The sequence below is a fragment of the Cryptotermes secundus genome, unplaced genomic scaffold, assembly GCF_002891405.2.
Source record: "Cryptotermes secundus unplaced genomic scaffold, Csec_1.0 scaffold142, whole genome shotgun sequence".
Classification (NCBI taxonomy): domain Eukaryota; kingdom Metazoa; phylum Arthropoda; class Insecta; order Blattodea; family Kalotermitidae; genus Cryptotermes; species Cryptotermes secundus.
Genome location: NW_019743148.1, coordinates 1,947,870 through 1,972,674, shown reverse-complemented (window position 1 = coordinate 1,972,674; position 24,805 = coordinate 1,947,870). Strand labels below are relative to the sequence as shown.

Sequence of the window (24,805 nt, the reverse complement as noted above, 5' to 3'; positions counted from 1 at the left end):
TTTATTGAAAGACTGAAGATTTCTGATCAATAATGAACTAACTTCTGAGGTTTCTTGTAATCGCCTCAGATCATCATGTAATTCCATGTGAATTGATACCACAGCTGAGGAGGAGAGACAGGAGTAGAGTGCTGGGAGGAATATCAGGAGGGGCAGCAACACAGCTCTAAACCTAAGCCATGTTATTCCTCAAGAGTTATCACATGTCATCTGAACAGAAAAAAATAGTCGGGACTAGATCGACTACTTATAATACAGTACAAGAAACATCATAACACCCTCAATCCATATTCATCCCTCAGGGTGAGAGAGAAAAAGCTTCACACTCATGTAAAACAATAGCTACAATTAAGTTTCAGTAATTTATTCAGAGTGACTAAAATGTCTGCACAAAATGCTAGTATTAATATATTCATAATTCATGACATGAGCAAATTAAAACTACCACAAGAAAATACAAATATCATATATGGATATGCTGTTTACTATATTACAATTATAGCTCCAATGTCAATGCAAGTTATAGATAATATTCATAATTTTTATTATCACCCAGTCGCTTAGGGACTAGGGCAGAGGTGAATGACTGGCGTATAACTCCCTGCAAGAACAAGGGCTTCTTTACAGTTTGTGTTTATGGTGTGTGCTTCCAGCTACTGCAAATTTCATACCTAATACATGTTTTACAAAACACCATATAAAAGAAAATACAGACTAGAGTAGTATCAAATTAAATAATCGCACCTGGTCCTCTTTCTGTGCCACATTTTCACGCAGATCCCGCTGCAATTTAGCGTTGGCCTCCTGTGCCTTGAGCAGCTCTTTCTGAGTCTTGGCTAGAGCTTCCTCTAATTCTGAGATTCTACCCGTTAGTTCCGAAACTCGTCTCTGCCACGTACTCAGCTCTGTAGCCTGCACAGATGTATAGCATTTTCTTCAGAAAGTTTGTCCATTTAATTTGAACAATATTAACTGTAACAGGAGAGGTAGGCAGATACAACAAGCTCCCATAAAAAACCTTAATGCTGAGGAAAATTAACTGACAAAAAAAAAAGCACACACACTAATTTATAAAATGATATGAAAACAGATTGGTCAGCTCAGACAGCCTGACTGTGTAATAACATATAGCTTCAGATATCTCTATATTTTAATAGTAAATGAGAGATTTTTATTAATACTTTTAATATTTTCTAATTACAGACATTGTTATCACACATATTTCATATACTGCTCTTCATTTCCTTAACTAAGTATTTTGTTATGAGCCTTCAACACTGACACCTAATGGAATAAAATGCGGAATAAAATTAACCAACTGGAGCTGAGCCCTTCATGGGAAGTGGCCAGTTGAGCAGCTACTCAAGAATTTCCCAACATTTTATTGAATCTGAAGGTTCATTACAGTGCTCACAAGAGCCCTCCACTGGTCAATATCCTGAGCCAGATCATTCCAGTTCATGCCACCCCATCCTATCTCTCTATGAATTACCTTAATATAAAACTAAATTCAATGAAATAAAACTGAAGCTTAAAGAGAAGAAGATGAGGAATATAAAATACCAATATAATAACCATATATTCTTAAGAGAGATAGTACAGAAATACGTGAAAGGAAGAAATTATTAGCCTCAATGACGAATTCTCTGGATGAAGCAAATGTCAGCATCAGTTTCATTATCCACAATACTTTGCACATTATTACAAATGCAATCAACAGATGGCATTCAATGGCTGGATGGGTATTGCCTAGACTTTCTTGCATTTACAATTATTTTTCATAACAAAAAGAAAAGAGAAGAAAAGTCCTGTATGCTTCTTGGTTGGCACAAATTTCTATTCTATATTAGAAACTGCACATTATGTTTTGTATATACAGAAAACAAACTGAACACAGACTTATGCATTAGGAAGCACTGTGAACATTCTGAATTTTTGACATTTGTAATCCTGAGCACTGGTAGACACACTTTCGCATAAAAACTGAACAAAGTGAAAGTAAGAAAGAAAGAAAGAAAGAAAGAAAGAAAGAAAAAAAAAACAGCAAATTTTAGGCAGTGTATAGACTGTTCATGACTTAACTTCATTGTTAAATATAAGGGACTATGCTTACATTTATTCAAACAAGGATTTAAGAGACTTCTGAATGTGAAGAAAAATTTAAGACTTGGAAAACCATGCACTTCTATCACTGCAGATGCAAACATTCATAATGTTATTAAGCCTTACAGCTTGACAAGATTTGAATACACAATGGCTCTATAGAAACAGTCATTATATAACTTGGTTCTGAAGATTGTGTGCTAGATGGGTGTAAGAGCAGCCGAACTAGAAAGGCAACTGGAAGATCATGTGTCAAGAATATCTGCAGCACTTCTGGTTACAGGGAACTTCACTGCAAGGATAGCACCTGTGATTAAAACCTGCACACAACTCAGATCTCTTAAAGCAAGAGCTTATCACAATAGTGTTACAGCATAAGTTTGCCTACCCACACATGAGCACACACATAAACCCACTTTCTGCTAGAAAAATCTGGCTATTACTACTTTTTACAAAAATAATGTGACGAAAACACAATCAGCACATTCCGCAGTATAAATACAACTACACTTTGGAACTTACATATGCTCCTTGTATGTGGTGTGTTAAGACCCTTAGAATGACAAGCTATTCATACAGAATGTGGTGAAGCTTCAAACTGTGGACCACAGAATCTATTTACTTAATAAAAGAATATACTGTATTACACAGGGGAGTCCAAAAAAATGTACTCACTCTTTGATAGTCAATATCTTTGGAACAAAATGACATGTAGTTACAATTCTTGCGCAGTAGTGTAGTGTAAATTTTCTCAACAGATCGCGCAGGTCACATGAGTCACATGAGTGTCGTGCCGCGTGCTAAATGGCTAAAATGTTGTTCCTTGAGCAACGCAAGGCTGTATTGAAGTGGTACTGGAAGTATGAAAACATTAAAGAGGTACAATGACAATGGCAGAATGAGTTTGGAACTCAGCCAACAACACGTCGAACAATTGCCCGTATTCAGGATAAATTTGAAGCCGACGGTACTGTTCATGATGTGCATAAGCAAAGATCTGGATGACCACGGATAGTAACAAGTCCAGCTTCCAGTGCTTTGGTGTTGCAACACTTTACATGATCACCACAAAAATCTGAGAATCAGTGTGCACGCGAAAGTGTTTGGAGATGTGAGAATTTACCTACAACAAGATGGTGCTTCACATCACTACCATCGAGATGTCAGGGTGTACTTGGATGACTCTCTACCTGGACGAGGGATAGGTCAAAGAGGTGCTATTGAGTACCTACCACGGTCTCCAGACCTAACACCTCTCGACTTCTACCTATGGGGAACCGCGAAGGATGAAGTTTATCGACACACTGAATGTGCTAAGAGAAACCATCGAAGCGTCGTGTGCAGCCATCACACTGGACACACTGACGGCCGTAGTTCACTCAGCAGTTCAGCGGCATCGATGGTGTTTAGCCGCTGATGGTGGTCACTTCGAACACATACAATGACTCTCTCTCTCTCTCTCTCTCTCTCTCCGCGCAAGAATTGTAACTACATGTCATTTTGTTCCAAAGATATTGACTATCAAAGAGTGAGTACATTTTTTTGGACCCCTCTATATGATCAAACTGTGCATAAAACCTTTACTTCATAATTTTACAACCAGAAGCACAATTCTATGAGCATTTGCATGCACAGTATGTAACTGCCAGTGAAGAGAATAGACACAATGATTTGTACAAAAATAAAGATTCAATTAAAAAAAACAGCTATGATGTACAGTGCACACGATTTTGATTCAAAATAATATTTCAGTTCTGAAAATATTAAAATCTGTTCCATTTCATCTCCCATATTACATAAACTATGTTGAAGCCATATTTAAGCTCCATCTGCACCTCATAACCCTAATTTCCCCACAAATTATATCTGGGGTATAACTCAAATGTCACTTAGAAGAACATTTCATTCATCAGGCACAGGGAATGAAATTAATTATCTTATGAGTTTACATAAAATATGTCCATAGTTTTTTGCAGTTTTCAATATAGCTATTTTGTAAGAAATAAGGCTTCGAACATGAAATTATAGAGAAGACATCCTTACAATTATGAATCTTTGGCATAGTTATATTCTTCAACTTGTGTTCATAAATTGTCTTTCACTTCTGTAAGCTGCTCTGTTTTAGCAATCCTTAGAGTTTCTTTTGTAATGCAACTAACCTAAAAATGGCAACTATGAAAAACTCCTTTCTCAACCTTCAACATGAAAACATTCTTTAGAGCAGATGTTTGTAGGTTTTAATATTTTTTCCATTTAACTTACTCTCTGACATACATCTTTATATCCATTCTGTATAAGACTACATGCATTCTTTGTAATCTTAGTTCATGATAAATAATTAATAACACACAGTCAGTCACTACTACTTTATTCAATGCATAAGTAACCAAGTGAGAGCTAGAGAAAGAGAAATGACACAGCAAATGCATATAACACATCAATTCTGACGAACTTTGCAAGACCAGAGATCTTTCTAAAGAAAGTAACACCTAAGATAATATAACTAAAAAATCTCATTATGTTGTAGCATGCTCCATTTAGCACAATCCACTTTAATCACAATCATTTAAAAAAATAATGTTGCTATTCCATGAAAATCACATTTTTCAGTAAATACTGGTCACAAATACTTACTTCCAAACACCATTACTCTATTGTCCTTATGTTGCAATAACTCTAATTTCCAGATACTTGCACACACCAAACTTGCAGCTGACGGACAAATGTTGCCAGTTTCTTTATTAAGTTATGTGTTTATACATAAAGCTCAAATAATATATTTCAATAAAACAATTTATTATTGCACTAAAAATAACCATTATTAAGGAGGAAGACAATAATACTGAAATTTGCATTCTTCCCATAAAAAAAAAAGGTACACACTCCAGTTACAAGAAACAGAAGCATAAATGGGCCATTATTATGATCATGCCACAGCTCCTTTTCATCCTAAATTTAAAAGGAAGTTGTGGTATGAAGGTAGTTACCAACTTCTGCTATCAGAAAGTTCCTTGACTGTTACTGTTGTAACGGCCTTGGTGAAAGAAGGCTGTTCGAGTGTCAGTTGAAGATGACGAACATTCAGTGAGACCAAGCACTGGCAAAACGACAGAAAATGTCAAAAAAATTAAAGAACTCATCCACGAAGACCACTGATAATCAATCCATGAGCTCGCAGACACTGTTTGGATCAGTTATGGAGTTTGACAGTAGACCTTAACAGAAAATTTTAACATACCGTGAAGTTTGTTTCCCAACTCTTGACAAATGATCAAAAGCAGTGGTGCATAAATGTCTCTCTTGATCTATAAGAGAAGGCTAACGAGGCTAACTTTTATCTCTAGATCAAAATGGGTGACAAAGGTTGGATTTACGGTTATGATCCAGAAACAATGTAACAATCATTGCAGTGGAAGAGCCCACAATCACCAAGAGCAAAAAAGGTGCAGCAGATCCAGAGTTCCACAAAGAGCATGCTCACTGTTTCTTTCGATGTGAAAGGGACTGTTCACTGTGAATTTGTTCCTTCTAACACTATGGTCAGCTCTGACTTTTACTGTAACGTTTTGAAAAGCATGAGAGAAAATGTGCAACGAAAAGGATTGGAACTTTGGTGTAACCACAATGGGCTCCTTCATCACGAAAACGCGCCTGCCCACACGTCCCTGAAAACCACAGAGTTTGTAACGAACAACAACATGACTATCATTCCCCATCCTTCCTATTCACCGGACTTAGCCTCCTGTGATTTCACTCTGTTAACCAAATTGAAAATGAAACTGAAGGGATGACATTTTGAAACAGTGTCTTCCATCTAAAGTGAATCGCAAGCGGTACTCGACAGCATTAAGGAATATAACTTCCTCGGTACTTTTGAAGCGTGTTAAAAACGATGGGATCGCCATATACATTCCCAAGGAGATGGCAGATAAAATTGAGTAAATTTAGCCTGCATTTCTTTTTTTACCTAGTTTGGGAACTTTCCAATAGCAGCACATACTTCCTGCATTAACCAATGTATCTCTTGCTAAGTGTCATAACTAACAGCACTGTAGAAAACTGACATGTTATGCATAATAACAATAAGTTGAACAGGAAAAAACAAAATGAAACTTCAATGAAACAAGAACTGCATTATGTGTATATTCTATTTTTGAACATGTGTTTCACATGAAACACTGGGAGACATGTTATAAAGTAGCTGGCTGGCTGAATAGGGAGGCATAAAGCTACAGAAATGTGAATGTGTACTTACTAAATGTAATGCAAATTACACTGTAATTAAAAGAAGAAGTGTGTATACTGACTTTAATATACGTATACCCTGAAGGATTCTCAGAATAAAATTATACATCAAAGTACACTATTAGATGAAATGAAAATTGTATTTACAAATATAACAAGTCAATTAATATTATTAATCATGAAGCCGAGAAGAGGCGATGCAGCTGTTGGATTTTGATCCATACTGTATACAACACAACACAAAATAAATAAAATTATAAACTTTACCAGTTTTATTGTGTTGTGTGGGACTCACCTGCTTGTCTACTGTGTTCTGGAGCTCTAGGACTCGTGCCACATCTGAGTCAGGCTCGATGGCACCATTAGACAGACGCTGCGTGCAAGAAACAAGGCACAATGTCACACTCATTACAACACTCTCAGGCACGCACAATAACAAAAAAAAACTTAAAAAGTGAACAAACAAGTACTACTGTGTAATTAAAGAAATCAATATAATCAGAAATACTGCAATAATAATACATAATGTATGGATCTTAAACCAAGTTCACACACTTGCCTCTATTTGAAAACAACAATAATAATAACAACCTTATTTGCTACATTTCACGAAAAAAGAAATTAAAACACAACTGGCAAGTCACATTATGCTGTGTACATGATTTACGTAGTTCGTCAATCTGTCAGAAATGTATTGTATTTTATTTACATGAGGCTATTCCACCCATTACTCATCATTTAGAAGTGTTAAGGAATACTAGAAATGTTTGTAGAAGTTAGTGTTCCATTCTTGGTCGCTACCCAAATATTCGATACATGGTTAATAAATTTCACCTTTACAAAATCTGACAGACTTCCAATAATTTATAAAAATTGCCCAATATTTTACAATAAACAAAATGAGAGTATAAAATTGATGTCAGTAGCAAACAATTTCTATTTCAACCAACTGTCAAATCAAGTGATACTGTCCTAATTATGTGTCTGAACTGAACCTCCTCTTTCGATCACTGCTGCAATAAGTAATAATAAGGAGACACAGGAAAGCAACACGAACTGTAATCTGAACTTTGAAAGAAAAATCTGGACTTAGTCCCTACAATCAAATGCTTTAGTTCAAACAAGAAATATGGAGAACATGAAATTAAATTCAGTCAAATATTACACATACAGGTCATTTAATGACCTTATTTAATGATTTGAGCATATGGCTAGGATGAAGGCAACAAGGAATGGATACAGAAATTTAGTGGCAAAACAAAGAAGCAATGTCCACTTGGAAGAAGGGAGGTGTCATGAGAATGAAAGTGGACTGTGCCTAATGGTTTTGGGATAAGTGGTGCTGAACATTTGTGTTCTGCTACCGTAGTTTAACTCTTTCGGCCCTACTATAAACTGTGCATTTCCAGGTCTCTGAAAGGTATCTCAAAGGCTAAACGTGTAAGAGTACCTAGAAAGTTCAACAAGTCAGACTTCTGTTGTAGCTCTTATGCCTTTAGTTTTAGCCAGGAGTTATGTTTGTTGTTTATACATTTAAAAATCTGACTTTTAAATGTAAGTGATACTGTCATGGTTTCCAATTATATGTAAGTCCTAAATATGTTTTATTTTTAATTTACTTATTAACAAAGTTTTATATCTTCTTATTAACCGATCAGTTCAAAATTAGTAAGGAATGAAAATAAATTAATACACTAAAATGTGACTGTGCCTTAGTGCAAACAGTGTAAGTAACTACATAAGTTTCATGATGCATAACTGTTCACTGTAGTTCTCACACAGCATAAATAAGTATGTACATTCTTAAGGGAAACATTCAGGAACAAACTTGCATATACATAGCTTTTCATGCACAACACATTTTAACAAATGCAAAATCAGCTTCCATTAATGGGGAAGGAAGAGAAATAGATCAATAATTCGGGGTTTCAAGTATACACGTCATGCAAACTGCAAGTGTAACTGAAAATGTATGACATATGACAAGGACATAAGGATCTGCCTCATATGGCAAACAGGCAGAAATGGTCTTAATCTCTAACATATCCGATAACCAGTCAAACCAATCACCTCCCTGAAAGATGCACTTAATTACAAAACTCTGAATATCTCATTTCATATCTTAAGAGTTCTTCAATGGTAAGAACATATTAAGTGACCAAGTGGACTGGATGAGCATTATATAAATATGCAGGAAAATAAGTGCAAGTTTCACAGTAAAATGCAATTAATAAAATTACATTTCTTTGAGTCCAGCCAAGTGGTGGGTTAAAAGTGGAGCTCCAACTGAGGGTCAAGGTTGCAACATCATGTCGACTACAAGGGACCAGCACATGCATCAGGAGAGATGACTAACGGGTACACAGCAATGATGTAATGATAACTGGTAGGAAATTTAAAGTATCTGTCAAGGTGAATTAGTATATGAACAAAGGTAACCAATACCTTTACAAGATTTTGTTTTGTAAGGTTACTTCATTCATGCGTCTTTATTTTCTTAATTTGTATAAAGTATCTAAAATACAATTTTATTTTATTTCACTTTAGGGCATAAATTTATATATTTCAAAATAAATACAATCTAGTACTTCAGTTTACAAAGAAGCAACTTCATTTCTATAGTTCTTTACAAAATGAATCTGCAGTACCACACTCTGTCAAATGTATAATTTATATTCAGAATGTATTCTTTTAAAACAGATCTTTGAGGGTGGGTAACGTTTGACTGAAAGAACAGAAATACATTCTGACTCATATCAGAAACAAAATCACAACTGCACCTTCCTTGACTAAAAAAATAAAATTAACTGTGTAGCCATCTTACGTAGTTTCTCTACTACAGAAGCTTTCACATAGCAGTGACCAAACGTGCCAATATGCTATAGTTACCTCTTGTTATTCCTGCACCTGTTAAATAAAACATGGAGGCCATGATGTGATATGAAGTCACAGATAATCACATGAAACTAGGCTACCTTAGGTAATGGGGTGTGTATTGTGCCTTGGTCTCCAGTCTTCATGTCCTCTGATGGATCCTGCTGACCATTTTCTTTCAGTTTGCTGCTCACCATGTCATCCCCCGATGGAATGATGCGGCCCATTTTGTACTGTTGTAACTGCAAGAGCCCGAAACTATATTAAGAGAATGGTTCTATTTGTTTCAACAAACTCTGACATCAGAGAGAATTAATATGAGTCTGCAGAACTGAAAATACTGGACGCGATGGAAGTGCGCATTTCAACAGGTTTGCTGTTGAGTGAACAAATAAGTGAAGAAATAAATATATTTCTTTTAATGCAAGGATGGATACATAAGGTAAAGTTGTCCTTGTGCTTAAAGTAAGCACTATGACATGAAGCGTATGGGGGAGTGGATGTATAGATCCACATTTTCTTGACCTTGGCACTAGTTGGAAGTGAGTGGTCAGCTTCACGTCCCGGCCGCTTTACCCCCGAAGAAAGAGCCCCCAAAACCCATTGGATAGGAGGTTGGGTGGAACCCAGAGCCAGTCTGGACAACGTAGAGAAGAGAAAATTCTTGACCCCACCAGGTAGGTAAAGTTGCCCCTGTGCTTAACTAATTAAGCACTATGTCATGAAGGCGTATGGGGGATTGGATGTATAGATCCACATTTTCTTGACCTTGGCTCTAGCTGGAGGTGAGTGGTCAACTTCACACCCTGGCTGCTTTACCCCCGGGAAAAGAGCTCCTAGTACTCATTGGCTAGGAGGTTGGGTGGACCCCAGAGCTGGTCTGGCTGGGGCTCGAACCCTGAATGCTCGGTTGTCCAGCCAGTAGCCAGTTGCTGTTCTGACCATGCTATCCCAGCTCCTAAGGATGAATACATGCAAAAAAATGAATTCCACCATACACAAGGAGTACCCTTCATTTTGTATCATGAAGATAATAGGAAAATATAAAAGATGTGTGCTAGAATGAAGCCAGGGTAGATCTTGAGACATAATCCTTGAGAGATGATATGATGGAACCTGTAAAATCTGAGGTTCTCCCCACAGCATCTCACAGCAGTGGTTCTGAGAAATAATGCTGTGCAATCTGTGGGATTATTTCTCAGCACTGAAGATTGAACTGATACGTTCCTCCAAAAGGTCAGCTGACTTTCAACAGACCACATAGCATTATACTCCAGAAGGTATGAATCTTCATGATGAAACTTGATCGGAGTTGAAATGTGTATAGTGATGAATTGGTCAGGCTGGTTGCAAGGAATGATGTAACTCACATACATAGGATTCCTCAAAATGTTACATGATGTCACAAACCAGAGTCTATAATCTGAACATTCATCTCCGTGAAAAATTATATGCTGTGTTGACTGCCTAAACAAGTAACTTAAATACATATCCACGTACACAACAGGATGATGCAGAATTAACATTACATTCAATACAAAGACAATTACACTGTTTACAACTTCCTAATTCAAATTATATGCTTCCATGTTCCAAGATATTGAAGCATCACCACACTAGTAATTTCAATTTAGTTTTTTAAACATTATATTTGTTTCATATGATGAAGAAATAGGAAAGGATAATACGTACTTAAGACCAGCAATATGAAACAATATCACTTATTACATTACAACTTGGGAGCCGGGACAGTACAGTCAGTATAGCAACTGGCTATGGCCTGGACAGCCGAGGGGTCAGTGTTTGAGTCCTGGTAGGGGCAAGATTTTTCCCTCACCAAGCTGTCCAGACTGTTTCTGGGGCCCATCCAGCCTCCTACCTAATGTGTACATGGGACTCTTTCTGAGTGGGTAAAGTGGCTTGGGCATAAAGTTGACGACTCACCTCCACCCAGTGCCGAGGTCAAGAATATGTCCTCCATATGTTTCCATGGTAAAAAGGTAAAAAAAAAAAAGTAAAGTACTGTAAAGCTATCCCTGTCACAGGCTGTGAAGGCCCATAGAGTTGTGATATGTTGAGGGTCCCACATTATCTAGAGAATCGGTTCAAAGATGGCGGTAAGGTTGTCAGCCCTATGCGGTGGCCATGCTTTACTCACCAGGAAAATTATTTAATTAATTCCTGTTACTCATTTCTGTTAGAGCTGAGTCGACCCAAGGGCCATATGATACACACTTAATTACTTAAGCATAGGGACAACTTTACACATTACAGCCCTTTTAATATAAGTCATGACTCTTTAATTGCATGAAGCATTAGCAGTAATACAGCCAGGCAAAACTTTTTTTACTTAAAAACAGCCCATTTTTATTCTGCGAAAGTCCATCTACACTATGAACCATGGTACATCAAATCTCATATAGGCAACCTGATGGAAGAAAAGTTCTGTGTAAATATGTGTGAATTTCCCACTGATACATGAGTACCAGGAGAATGTTCAGAATACAATCTAGCAACTTTTCAATGATGAAGTAATGGTCTATGTCACTAACCAAACATGTTGCACTGCCGTTCCTACATTAGTTGGAGCATAAGTGTTTCATATGGATATAATTGGAAACATACGCATTCAAAGAACACACTTCTGTTTAAACACTGTGACAAAGACTTAATTTCCATTAATTTAATGTGATGTTCAACTTTACATGCAGGTGAATACATTGTACCCCTATTGTGAGCCATGAGGCACAGAGAGCTATAAACATATAAACAGGTAAACAGATGAACTAAATGGCAAAACATGCCATGGACATCAAATAATAAAGATTACATGAACAGCATGTAACGAGAACAGATGAAAAGCATGATGCTGACGATTTAAATTTTCATGAAATATGCCCACCCATCAGGTAAAAACGACCAAAGCCAAATGACAAACACAGCTTTTACCTCTATTTCAAATTCTGTTTTAGTGTGAGAACATGCATTTAATGAGTTCTAGGCATACTTCCTGAAGTGGCAGGAAGGCTAGAATTGAATTATTCAGCTGCAAGGTATTATCCAGTGGAGAATAAATACAAACAGGGCATAAGAACTTACAACGTGTGTTCCTAGATCTGTCTCCAAACCTTCTGGAAGGAACTCATACACTGTAGTCATATTTCAAGGTTTGGTTTTATTATACTGATTAAATTACTAAGAAAGTGAAACGTCTCAGAACCTTCAACAGGATTAACTCACTTCATCTTTGGTTGTTGTGAGGTCCTCTTCTAATGTGGCTACCCTTTCCAATGCCACCCTTAACCGCTCCCTCACCTGCAAAAGATGTATAAGAATAAAGTGCACCTAATTAAACACAGAAATATATTATGCGCTATTTATCCTAGACCACTGACTGTACTGGATGGAGCAGCCGTAATGCTCCAGGCTTGTATCTGCGAGATATCCAGTTAGAAAGTCATCCGAATTACCAGCTGCTTTTACCTACACTTTTTGCAGTTTCCCTCAGTTGTTATAGGTTGGAAAGTACTGTGGAATAGGCCACAACTGCTTTCTTCCAAATCCCAACATGCCTGCCATTCACATGATGCTAAATAACTTAGAAACAGATAGACCACTGTATCTCAATTAGCAAACCTTGAGCCCCTTAAAGTGAAAATTTTACTACATGGGAACGCAAAAATATTTATAGTATTTACCCACAGTAAAAATATCAAATTCAAGTACATATACAGAGTAACAAAAAAAAAATGACAACTAAGCCTGTTACAGCCCCTATGAAAAATATGCCTCTTATACTCGTAATATAAAATGTGCATGCACCCATTGCAATCTCTCAGTACTTTCCTCAACCCAGAACTGCAAGAAACGAACACCAATCATTTTGGCTACGATGCCGTTGCACCACTCAATTCAAAATCAGTTCGCCCACGCCGAGGGAATAAGCAAATAATCGGTATTGAGAGTAGTGCTGGTTGCATGATCAAGGGTGCAACTTGTAATCAAACTGCTCGATCAATTTCTTCTTAATTGGACGTTATGGATTAGGACCCTCTGCCATATTCCAATTCATAGCTCTTTCTTTAAGTATGATAATTTTAGACACTTAGCAAGATTCCACGTATGGGGGAATGGTCCCATCACTAGACTCCCCACTGACACAGAACACGGAAAGAAGGTGGCTTACTGTCTGAGTACTGAAAATGCATGATAGTTTCTCCCATTTTAATTAAGGGGGGGGGATGCCTCTGCTGCTGTTCCACCACCCTTTGACACCATCCTCCTTCAGGACTCACAACAACCATGCCCCGATCAGATTCAAAACAGCGATATCAGTGTTACAAGCAGCCCAACTCAGTACGCGCCATACAAGACTGTGAACTTAGTGAACCTACTCGTAATTAAATATGCTATGCCGAATACATTCACATTTAAACGACATATATAGAAACGTAAGCACCAGAGCAGTGGTTCCATAAGCTGATGCCATTAATTCTAATGATACATAAACAATAAAGTAGGTCTACTTTATAGATATTAACATCAATAAATTATTATTGGGAGCTGCTAAAACATGGTTTGAGCCTTTTATATGTTAGGCCACCTTAAACGTTTTTATTCACATACGGCAGCCTCATTGAGATGGCCGGGTGTGTAGCAAGAATGGAACGCATATAGGATATTGGTGGAAAATCCAGAAGGAAAGAGACCACTGGGAAGACCAAGATGTATGTGGGGGTGAAAGTAAAGTAAAAGTAAAGGTATCCTTGTAACAGGCCGTGGAGGATCATACCATTCTGAGATGTCGAGATTCTCACATTTTCTAGATAATCGGCTCATACGAGGGTCGTAAGGAAAGTCATGAGCAAAAATTTTTTGTAAAGTAACATCCTTTATTATTGACAAACCAGATACACCACCTCAATCTACAGACCTTTCTTTATTTTTCCACATAATCGCCACTTCTTTGTACACATTTCTCCCAGCGTTCTGGGAGTTGGAAAATTCCCCTTCTGTAAAATTCCGTTCCAGCCATCCGAAGACACTGACGCACTGCTTTCTGAATTGCCTCCCATCTCAAAACGTTGTCCACACAGCTGATCCTTCACAAATCCGAAAAGATGGTAGTCGGAGGGTGCCAGATCAGGGCTATAGGAGGGGTGTGGAAGAACTTCCCACCCCATCTTTGCATTGCTTCCAATGTGAGGCGAGCGGCGTGGGGGCGAGCGTTGTCATGTAGGATGATGTTTCGTCCCGGACGTTTACCGTGCAATGCACGACGGAGCTTGTGCAGCGTCTGGACATAACGAGCAGCATTGATGGTTTGCCCAGGTTCCAGGAATTCCGCCAGGATAAACCCCTCTGCATCCCAGAAGAGTGCGCCCATCACCTTCGCAGCTGATGGCACTGTCTTTTCCTTCTTTTTTGATGGAGAATGCAAATGGTGCCATTCCATACTCTGCCGTTTCGTTTCAGGCTCGAAATGGTGAAACCAGCTTCCGTCACTTGTCTCAATAAAGAGCAAAAAATCATCGCCTTCGTGTCGATATCTCTGCAGCAGTTCTGAGGTGATGGCTTTTCGCTGACCTTTGTGGTCTTCGGTCAATAACCGCGGGACCCAACGAGCACAAACTTTCCTACAGCCCAAGCTTTCAATCATCTCCTGTACTGCGCTGTGCCCTATTCCAAGTCTTCGGGCTATTGTGTCCACGGTCACACGCCTGTCATCTTGAATGATCTCATCCACACTTTCCTTGTTACGTTCAGTTGAGGCTGTTCGAGGGCGACCGCTCCGAGGCTCATCTTCGATGATGCCAGTGTTCCCATCTTTAAAATGTTTCAACCATCTTCGAACACTGATCGCACCCATGCACACGCTTCCATAAGCACGCTGAAGTCTCTGGTGAATTTCTGCAGCAGGGATTTCCTCTTTCACAATAAATTCGATTACAGAACGCTGGCGAAACGACATATCGTTGTCGGCCATTTTGTTAGGAGTGATACTGGTCACATGATGCACGCTACTGACGTCACAAGACACTCAAGGTTAACACAACAGCTGCTTCCACATACCACCGTACTCTCTTTCGTCTGCTGCTCCCAGGTTGTATGCAAAAAAAAAGTTGCTCATGACTTTCGGTACGACCTACGCAGATGGCGGTAAGGTTGCTAGCCTTACGCGCCGGCCGCCCTTTACCCCCAAGAACATTCCAAGAATATTCCTGGTATTCATTTCTGTTAGAGGCTGAGTCGACTCCAGGGCCATAGTGTGGCTGGAAGGATTAGGTCAATTGAAAAAATTCAATGACCCCATTGGTACTTGAATCTGCGACCTTCCGGCTTGTAGCATAGTGCCTCAACTAACTACTCTACCGCGTATGCAGGCGTACAATATTAAAATGGATCTTAGAGATATAGGATGGGACGGTATGGACTGAATTGATCTGGCTCAGGATTGGGACCAGTGGAACGCTTTTATGAACACGGTAGTGAACCTTCGGGTTCCATAAAATGCTGGGAAGTTCTTGCGTAGCAGCTTCTCAAGAAGGGCTCAGCTCCACGAGTGAGTGAGTATGGAGGCCTCATGCCAATAATTCTGGAACCACAGTACTAATACGGCATATACTGTATTCATTTAAGATCAGTTTTTGTAGTAGTACCTTCCATTCTACGTCCGTTTATTCCAAGTTCTTTCATCGCTTCAGGTTTACAAGCTGTCTGTATTTCTCATTCTTCATATGCATGCTACATGTCCCACTCATCTTATTCTCCTTGGATTTGTTGGCTATAACACTATTTGCCCCCTCGTTTGGGTCTCCACCTTATCGTGGTGAGGGGGTTTGAATATGCCAAGGACCCTGAGAGCTATACCAGCGGTAGCGTAGCTACTGGCAGGGCCTCCTACAGGTCAAAGAGTAGGCATTAGACGAAGAGACACCAAAAACCAAAAACTGATGCCGGAAGCAGCGACTTGAAGCACAGAGCAAATGATGCTCGAGATTGTTCAAGATCGTATAGCAACAGGCGTGACCAGAGTGGTTTGAACGGCTGTTGTGCGATGTGGAAAGCAAATGGAAAAACTACCACATTATCACTTTTCCTGGATAGTCTCTTTCCAAAAACAGGGACATCATGTATGCGAAACAGAAGACGAGGAAGAAGACATAAGAAGATGCTGGATGACCTTGGCATCAGAAGAGGATATTTTTATTTGAAGGAGAAACTCTGGATCGTACTAAGTGGAGGAACTGTTTTGGAAGAGACTGTGGACCTGTCGTCTTGACAGATTACTGATGAATGAATGAACACTATTTGGTGATGAGTATGAATTACATATAAGACTTGTCGTTATGCAACCCTTCCCCGCCCTCCTCATCCGGGTCGATGTGGTCCATCAGCGACCGTGATGACTGCAGATGGATGGGACCTACGAAAGGTTGGGTTTTAAATCAACACTGACACGGGTGATCGCCCGAAAAGACTTTAGCTTAAGTTAATTGTCATCATCAGATCCTCTTGCTCGTTACGTTTTAAACCACTTAAATCTAATTATAACGTCATCTCGTTAGAAATTCAGCTTGCAGCCTCCCATACAGACAAATCTGCTATGCTGGAAGTCACATACACTGCTGCTCCATTACAATGAAGGATTTCAGGACAAAGCTTAAGTTTCCGGACCTCACGTAGGAGGCTGCCAGACTCAGCTGCTTGAGCTATGTGACGCACTCCCACGAAGTGAAGTTATTTCCCTTGTGGATAGCATGCAGCCTCCCTTCCAGCCACCAAGCTACTACTTTTTCAATTTCCACCCTGTTTTCTATCTCTGTATACGGTCGTACAGTTCAAGTCTCTATAAATTACTTCAACTCACGCTGTGTGTTAATTAAAAAAAAGGTCTAGAACAAGGTTCAAAATTAAATTTTACGTATGTGATATCGACAGAAGGAAAGTGGTCAATATTTATCAGGTTCTTTCTTGTGACGATGGTATATTAATAAAATTAATGCCTTTCTGGATATTATCCTTCGTCCTGGTATTTATTTAAAAAATGTTTCGGAGACTGTACTGTCTCAGTTCTCAGAACATATGACAATGTCCAAAAAAATCAATAACTGGAGGTTCTTTCTTGCTGATTACGCGATTTAGAATCGAACCGATGATACCTCTCCGAAAGAAATCGTTCCATTCAGAACCAATGAGCACAACATTCAGACGAATCATTTCTCAAGAAACAGCCACTCCCATTCGGTCTATACAATTTTCTTTTCAATCCTTCTGTTATATCCTCTCTCTAAAGTCAAAATATTTCTCTCAGAATTTTGTTATATGCTCTTTCTTTCGGGATGAGAGAATAAGTTTCATACCCATAAAATTAAATTAGGGCTTCATACATTTCGAATTTTAGGCATTAAGACAGCAGGTAGGAAGACACAAGCGTATGAAGTGGACACCAGCAAAAATTACCCTAATTTAATAATTTCGTGAGTGTAATTTTAATCATCGGATGATAAGGGCAGGGCACGAACGGTAGAGAGGAGAAATGCATATATGATATTGATGGGAAAACCGGAAGAAAGGAGACCATTGGGAAGAGCAAGGCGTAGGTGGGTGGACAATATTAAAATGGATCTCAGAGAAGTAGGATGGGATGATGTGAATTGGGTTGATCTGGCTCAGGATAGGGACCACTGGAGGGCTCTTGTGAACACAGTAATGAACCATAAAATGCTGGGAAGTTCTTGAGTAGGTGTACAATTGGCAGCTTCTCAAGAAAGGCTCAGCTCCATGAATGAGTGAATTTCAATCATCACCATTGCTCCAACTCTGACTCAGCTCTCAAACATTTACTGGAAACTACGACATTACGTAACATAAATTAATATGTAAAATACAGCCTCGTTGTAAAAACTTGGACGACTGCGAGATTCCTGGGTTGAAACCACAAATTTCAATGCTGGGAATACGAACCCACACACAGCTTTATCGCTAGTCACTCCTCTGTTACGTATTCTATAATCGTATTCACATGCACAAGCTGACCACTGAAGTACTCTTTTGGAGCTATAAAATAATTCTCAAAATAGTGCCTCATTTAGGTGCCTCACAATAGAATCGCATAATAATGCATTGTTCCGGGTAACGCCTGAAGAGGGTCTACAGTCTCAGCGGGACTGTATATAAATGGATTTATATTCAGTTATTTCAGAAAATGTGAGGGAACCAGCGATTTCTGTAAGGTCGCTATATTATTAAGCGGACTTGTTTAAAGCGTTCACTACGGGAATCCGTTCTGGAGAGGGAATGAGGAATACGGAATATATGCAAACGAAGTCACGTACTGCGCAGAAACTGTGCCGTCCGCTATACGACTGAAGATGGCGGAGTACGCGTAAAACGGAAAGAACTTAAAACACAAAATTATAGAAAATTTATCCAAATATAGACGATATATGTATTGATAAATAGGAAGATCTGTGATCTAAAAAAAACTCCATGGATTTAGTCCGCAAGCGAGCTATACCGACCGGGCGACCGCCGCTTGTCGGCGAAGTCAGTTCCAAATTCAGCGGATAGAGGGTGTCGCGTGGTCTGCGCAACGAAACCACACGGTGATTCGACGGTAGAAGAGAGAACTGTGCGGAACGAAATTGTTAGCTCCGAACGAAACTTCTACATTGCGAATTGTTATTACGGTTTGACGTTTTAAGTGACGTGGTCATTGGTTTACTGTGACATTTGTGTCGTAAATCGTTAATCAGAGTGAATACATCCAACACACAGTTATAGCAAAAACATAACCTCTACTTGCCGCTCTGCGGCCCAGGGCCCACCCTAGATGAGTGGTCCGGATAAAGACGTAAACTTGATGGCCTGTGATGAAACTACGATGGTGAAGACAAAGCTGAGACGACGCAGTAGGAGCCCACCAAGCAATGCCCTATCAAACAAGAAACGGACAGTTGGAAACTCACAACCGCCCACTACAGACAACATCGCTGCGCCGCCGGCCACGACAACAGGTAACAGCTTCGATAACGCAACCGCAGCCCTCACCTTCACCAAAGAGGATGCAGGGCCCTTTGTCCTCCACCTCAGAGGAAACCGTGAAAATAATACCAGACCGCTAATGGCACTCGAAGTATGTCGAATGCTAGAGAAATCTATCGTAAAATACGATCTAGTGACCCCTCTTACGAGAAACACGTGGGAAATCACTTTCAATACACGAGACACTGCTAACTACGCTTTAACCTCCCCCTACCCGAAACAACACGGTTTGATGATTTGGTTGCCTTGGATGAAAGTTTTTAGGAAAGGCATCATTAGAGGCATCCCCCTAGACTGCTCTGTTGCGGAAATTAAGGAAGAACTCAACAAATCAAATCCCGGACTGAAAGTATCAGAAGTATCCAGGTTAAAGCGACGAATACAGAAGGATGGACACACTGAATGGGCCGACACCCACACTGTCAGTGTTGTTGTAAGAAGTACACAATTACCAAAATTCGTTTATATTTGGCGAACGAGACTGGACTTGGAACCCTTCATCCCACAGGTTCGACAGTGCTTTAAATGCGGCAGATTCGGCCATATTAGTAAAGTTTGCAAAGCAATTGAGAAATGCCTGACTTGTGCCCACGACAAGCACCCAGAAAGCGAAACATGTGCGACAACCCCGATGTGCATTAACTGCAAAGGTGACCACCCTACCCTCAACAGACAATGTCCCAAATTTAGGGAATCCAAAGAAATCTGTAGAATTATGGCCCATGAAAATGTGCCCTTTGCAATAGCACAAAAACAATTCTCCAACATGCAACATAATTCCTTGTTCCACTCACCATCTATAACTTTCAGCAACTTCCCACCATTGCGACATTCTCCTACTCCAAGTAAATTCCCTTTGCCCCCTGAACAGAAAAATCGCAAATACAGTGAAGCCGTGCAAGCTCGGCCGGCCAAGGACCGTATTTCGCACACGACTCCTTACCTCGCTGAGACCAACTCGCCAATGAGCAACATCCATTCTGTTCACCTACAAAGACTGGAATCGATCTTAAAAGCAGACCCGAACTCGAATGCTCTATGGAATAGAATCTGGAAAGCAATCGACTTACATATTCAGTTCTCAAATGGACAAGAACCCCAACGTGCTCCGAATACTTCAATGGAATTGCCAAAGTCTCAAAAACAAGCTACATGAACTTCAATTTAGAGCACAACAGTTTGACATCATTCTATTAAACGAAACCTGGCTGACACAAACGGACAAAGTCTATATAAAAGGATTCGACGTTATTCGCAAAGACAGAACGCATCGTGCTGGAGGAGGTACTGCCATCTTCATTAACAATTTTCTCAAATATGAGAAACGACCTGCCCTATACGACTGCGACGGGAGCATTGAACTATGCGCATTGACCCTGCACTTAGTAGAGGGAAAGCTACTATTGGCAACTGGATACAGGCCCCCCGATAAACACATTTCGAACGATAAATGGCTGCGCTTCCTAAACCAATTCCACGATAGGTTTCTATTAGCAGGGGATTTTAATGCCCACCACCCCCTCTGGGGCAGCCCTCGCGCTTGCTCTGAGGGAGATAAACTTTTTCGCGCCATAGAAAGTACTGATAATTGTGTCATCAACCAAGGAGATACAACCTTCCGCTCAAGACAATTTAATACGGAATCGGCTATAGATATCTCAATAACAGACAGCCGATCCTACCCAGCGTACAACTGGTGCGTTGGGAAGGACTCATGGGGTAGTGACCATTACCCTATCACACTAGAACTCCACAAAAAAGCGAATCCCAGGATCATTCACCGAGCACCGCACAAAATATATACTCTCAAGACAAACTGGCAACAGGCCATCTCCAACATCTCCTGCAACTTAGATGCCCTCGAAGCAACTATCTTACACCCAGATACCGACACCCAGGTTAAGTACTCCACCTTTGCAGCTACTATAACCTCCGCGGTCATGGAGGCCACACCAGGGAGAAAATACCACAACACGAGAAACCACAAACAGAATTCCAACCTTGCTAACAATCAAAAATCTCACAAACGCCCTAACCCAGCACCATTTTGGAACGAAGACTGCAACCGACTTATTCGGCTTAGAAAAGGAGCACTCCTACGACTCCAGCAGTACCCATCGAGAGACAATTTTCTCCAATACAAGAAAATCGAAGCTAAGACGAGATCTGACATACGCAGAATCAAACGGGACTACTATCGGAACTTCTGTTGTTCCCTCAACCGCTTCACTAATCAATCTTACATATGGAGGAAACTAGCTGGACTGAAGCGCGCCTGGAACACTACCCCTCAGTCGAATGAATACAACGTGCAGAGGATTCACACCATTGAAACAGCAATAGAATCACTGTGCCCCCCTTGGGCCCCAGTACAACCGCCATGTTTGAAAAACGACTATGAAGACCCATTCATGGACCACCCCTTTACTAAGGAAGAATTAGAAGCAGCCATCCTAAGTACTAACCCTAAGTCATCCCCAGGCCTTGATGGAATTGACTACTTAGTCATTCGCTCTCTCCCAGACACGGTCAAACCCCTGCTTCTAAGACTCTATAATGACATCTATTTGACTGAATCCTTTCCAACTGAATGGAAACAGTATTCCATCTTCTTCATCCCTAAACCCGATAAAGGAAAAGTCAGACCCATTTCGTTGGCTGCTTGCCTTCTCAAAATCATGGAAAAAATGATCAACATGAGATTAAACTGGTGGTTGGAATACAACCACCTACTACCCCCCCTACAATTCGGTTTCCGTAAGAACAAATCATGCCTGGATAATGCCACTGTGCTTTACCTGGACATAATCAATGCGTTCGACCTGAATCGACACCTGGGTGCCGTATTTCTTGATATCCAAAGTGCTTTTGACAACGTATTGGCCGACGTCCTCATCGAAAGACTGAAACTCACAAACCTCCCTCGCCACTTTTTAGCTTTCATCTACAATTTAGTTTCAGAAAGATTCCTCTACCTCCGATACGACAACCTGGATGTTGTACGAACGGCGTATCGGGGGCTACCTCAAGGTAGTGTTCTCAGCCCGATTCTCTTTGCCCTCTACATGACGCCCCTTAACGCGAGCATGCAAGGCCCCTGCACCGTACTCCAGTTTGCTGATGACATCGCCCTCTACTATTCTGACAATGATCCCAAAATCATTTCCACCAAGCTCACACAAGACATTGGTACAATGAACGTCTTTCTAGAGAACAGCGGGCTAAAACTAGCCCCCGACAAGTGTCAATATTGCCTCTTCGGTAAAAATAGAACCATAAGAGCTGCCCGCTGGGAAGTAACTATAGGCAACGCCGCATGCAGATCAGTGCCAGTGGTGAAATTTCTGGGAATATTATTCGAATCATCGCTTAATTGGAAACAACCCCTCCTCTACATCAGATCCAAATGTATCAAACCATTGACTATTATCAGCTACTTGCGTTCAACATGGATAGGAGCCGACCCATCTATCCTACTACGCCTATATATTGCGCTAGTGAGGTCTCGAATTGAGTATGGTTCACATCTTTTCACTCCGTTAAATGCCACAGAAACCACCTCCATGGAACGTATACAATGTAAAGCCCTTCGGCTAGCCATGGGATATATGACATCCACACCCACAAATGTAACCCAGGCAGAAGCACGGATTCCACCCCTGGTCATGAGATTTAAACTACTCTGTGACAACTACATCTCCAGAATCTACACCCTTTCAAATCATCCGCTACTGGCCCGTATATCACAACTAGCAGACACTAGGATGCATCCCACCAGGATACACATTGGACAAGAGCCCCTAATTCTCACGTGCTACAAGGAAATTGAACCTCCGCATCACCTTATTGCCCACTCCGATAAACCCCTGATATACAGTTACCCCTATAAGACTTCCTTTCATCAGGCCCGGGTCTCATTTGCCGAGGGCCTAGCTGCCAGCTCATCACCACAAGGGAAGGCCATGATCGACTCGCTGGTCAAGGAACTCGAAGGTTCCAACCGTTGTTTTTTCACAGATGGATCCAAAACGGAAGGTTGCCGTTTTGTAGGTTTTGCCTCTGTGACTTCTACAAACTCCACGGCGAACCTATATACTCGTAGAACATCCAAGTATGCCTCAGTCTTCACAGCGGAAGCTATGGCTATTATATCGACGCTAGAAATGATAAAACAGAGTCCGAACACACACTTCAGTTTTTTCTCACACTCCAAAAGTGTCTTGGAAGCCCGACGCTCTGGCTCCCCACTGAAACACTGTAGTCATCTAATACTTACCATTAAAGAGCAACTCATCATGCTTGCAGAAAAGGGTAAAATCGTTCACTTCTACTGGATACCTGCCCACATTGGAATCACCCACAATGAACGGGCCGACATGGCGGCAAAAGAGAGTGTTTACAAAGGCATAGACTCCCAACTATTATTACCCTGGACCGACCTTAGAGCCTGTTGGAAACAGAAAATGTTAAAGGATTTTTACGCATGGGGCTACTCATCGGGAGCACACAAAGGAAAATATTACTTCGATAATTACTTCGCTGATGTACCTTACCCCTGGTTCAACAAGATTAAGCTCCACCGGAAGCCCATCGTCACGCTCAACAGACTTCGAGCCGGGCACTACTGCCTGAAAACCCACCTCCATAGACTCAATATTGTTCCCGATGCGATTTGCGACTGCGGAGAAAATATCGAATCTCCCAACCACATCTTATGGCAATGCAAACGATTTGATGCGGCACGAGAATACATGCTCAGGAACCTGATTAAGCGCAATGAATACCCCCCGTACAAGATCGAACCCCTCCTCAGGGACATGGACCCTGGGATTATTGCATCGATTGCTCACTACCTAACCCGCATCGACATCACCATTTAACGAACATACATTAGTCCTTGCTACATAAATTAGATACAAACCGTATCTACTCCACCAACAACCGTCTTCATTTAGTCACGTATTTCAGTTTAGACCCACTCATCAGCATGCTATAAACCTGTTTCATACTAAGCCTACTTGTAAACTCAATGTAAATATGCCTTAACTCTGAACCTATTTGTAAGCATGTTACAAATTCTAACTTAAGCTTGTAATTGGCAGAATGGGCTCTCCAGCCCGACGCCAAATTCTTATATCTCACAATAAAAAAAAAACCACACGGTCGTTAATCTGGGTTTTCTAGACCGGAGCCGCTATTTCCTTGAAATAGCTCCTCAGTTATCCTCACGAGGATGAGTGGACCCCGTTCCAGACTCACCACTTCTCAGAAAATCTGGTAGTGCCGGGAATCGAACCCGGACCTCTGGATCTGTAGCCAGGAACTCTGACAACTAGACCACGGAGGCGGTCGGAAGATCTGTGATAACGTACAAAAACTGAAAACACAAATTAACGCACTCACTAAGTAGTACGAAACAACTGTAGATGTTCAAGAGGGGTTTTCTAATGTATACCAGCCTACGACGCGCTCCCTTTGTAGCAGCGTTAACAGGCAATAAGTTACAAACTATAATGAATATAACATGAAAACTTTT

The 24,805-nt window shown here is 40.5% G+C and overlaps 1 protein-coding gene across 10 annotated transcripts in view; it reads right to left on the bottom strand.

The window, feature by feature from the left end:
- The window catches only part of LOC111873731 (liprin-alpha-1), a 438,279-nt gene that overhangs the window by 44,808 nt on the left and 368,666 nt on the right, over window positions 1-24,805 (bottom strand). For 9 of the 10 annotated variants that reach the window (XM_023868665.2, XM_023868669.2, XM_023868668.2 and 6 more), the window contains 4 exons: window positions 12,463-12,537; window positions 9,324-9,464; window positions 6,644-6,721; window positions 745-912 (listed from right to left, as the gene is read on the bottom strand). In XM_023868665.2, the coding sequence (XP_023724433.1) occupies window positions 745-912; window positions 6,644-6,721; window positions 9,324-9,464; window positions 12,463-12,537 (462 nt within the window). The remainder of the gene's footprint in view (window positions 1-744; window positions 913-6,643; window positions 6,722-9,323; window positions 9,465-12,462; window positions 12,538-24,805) is intronic. The other variant, XM_033755186.1, reaches the window with a different exon arrangement.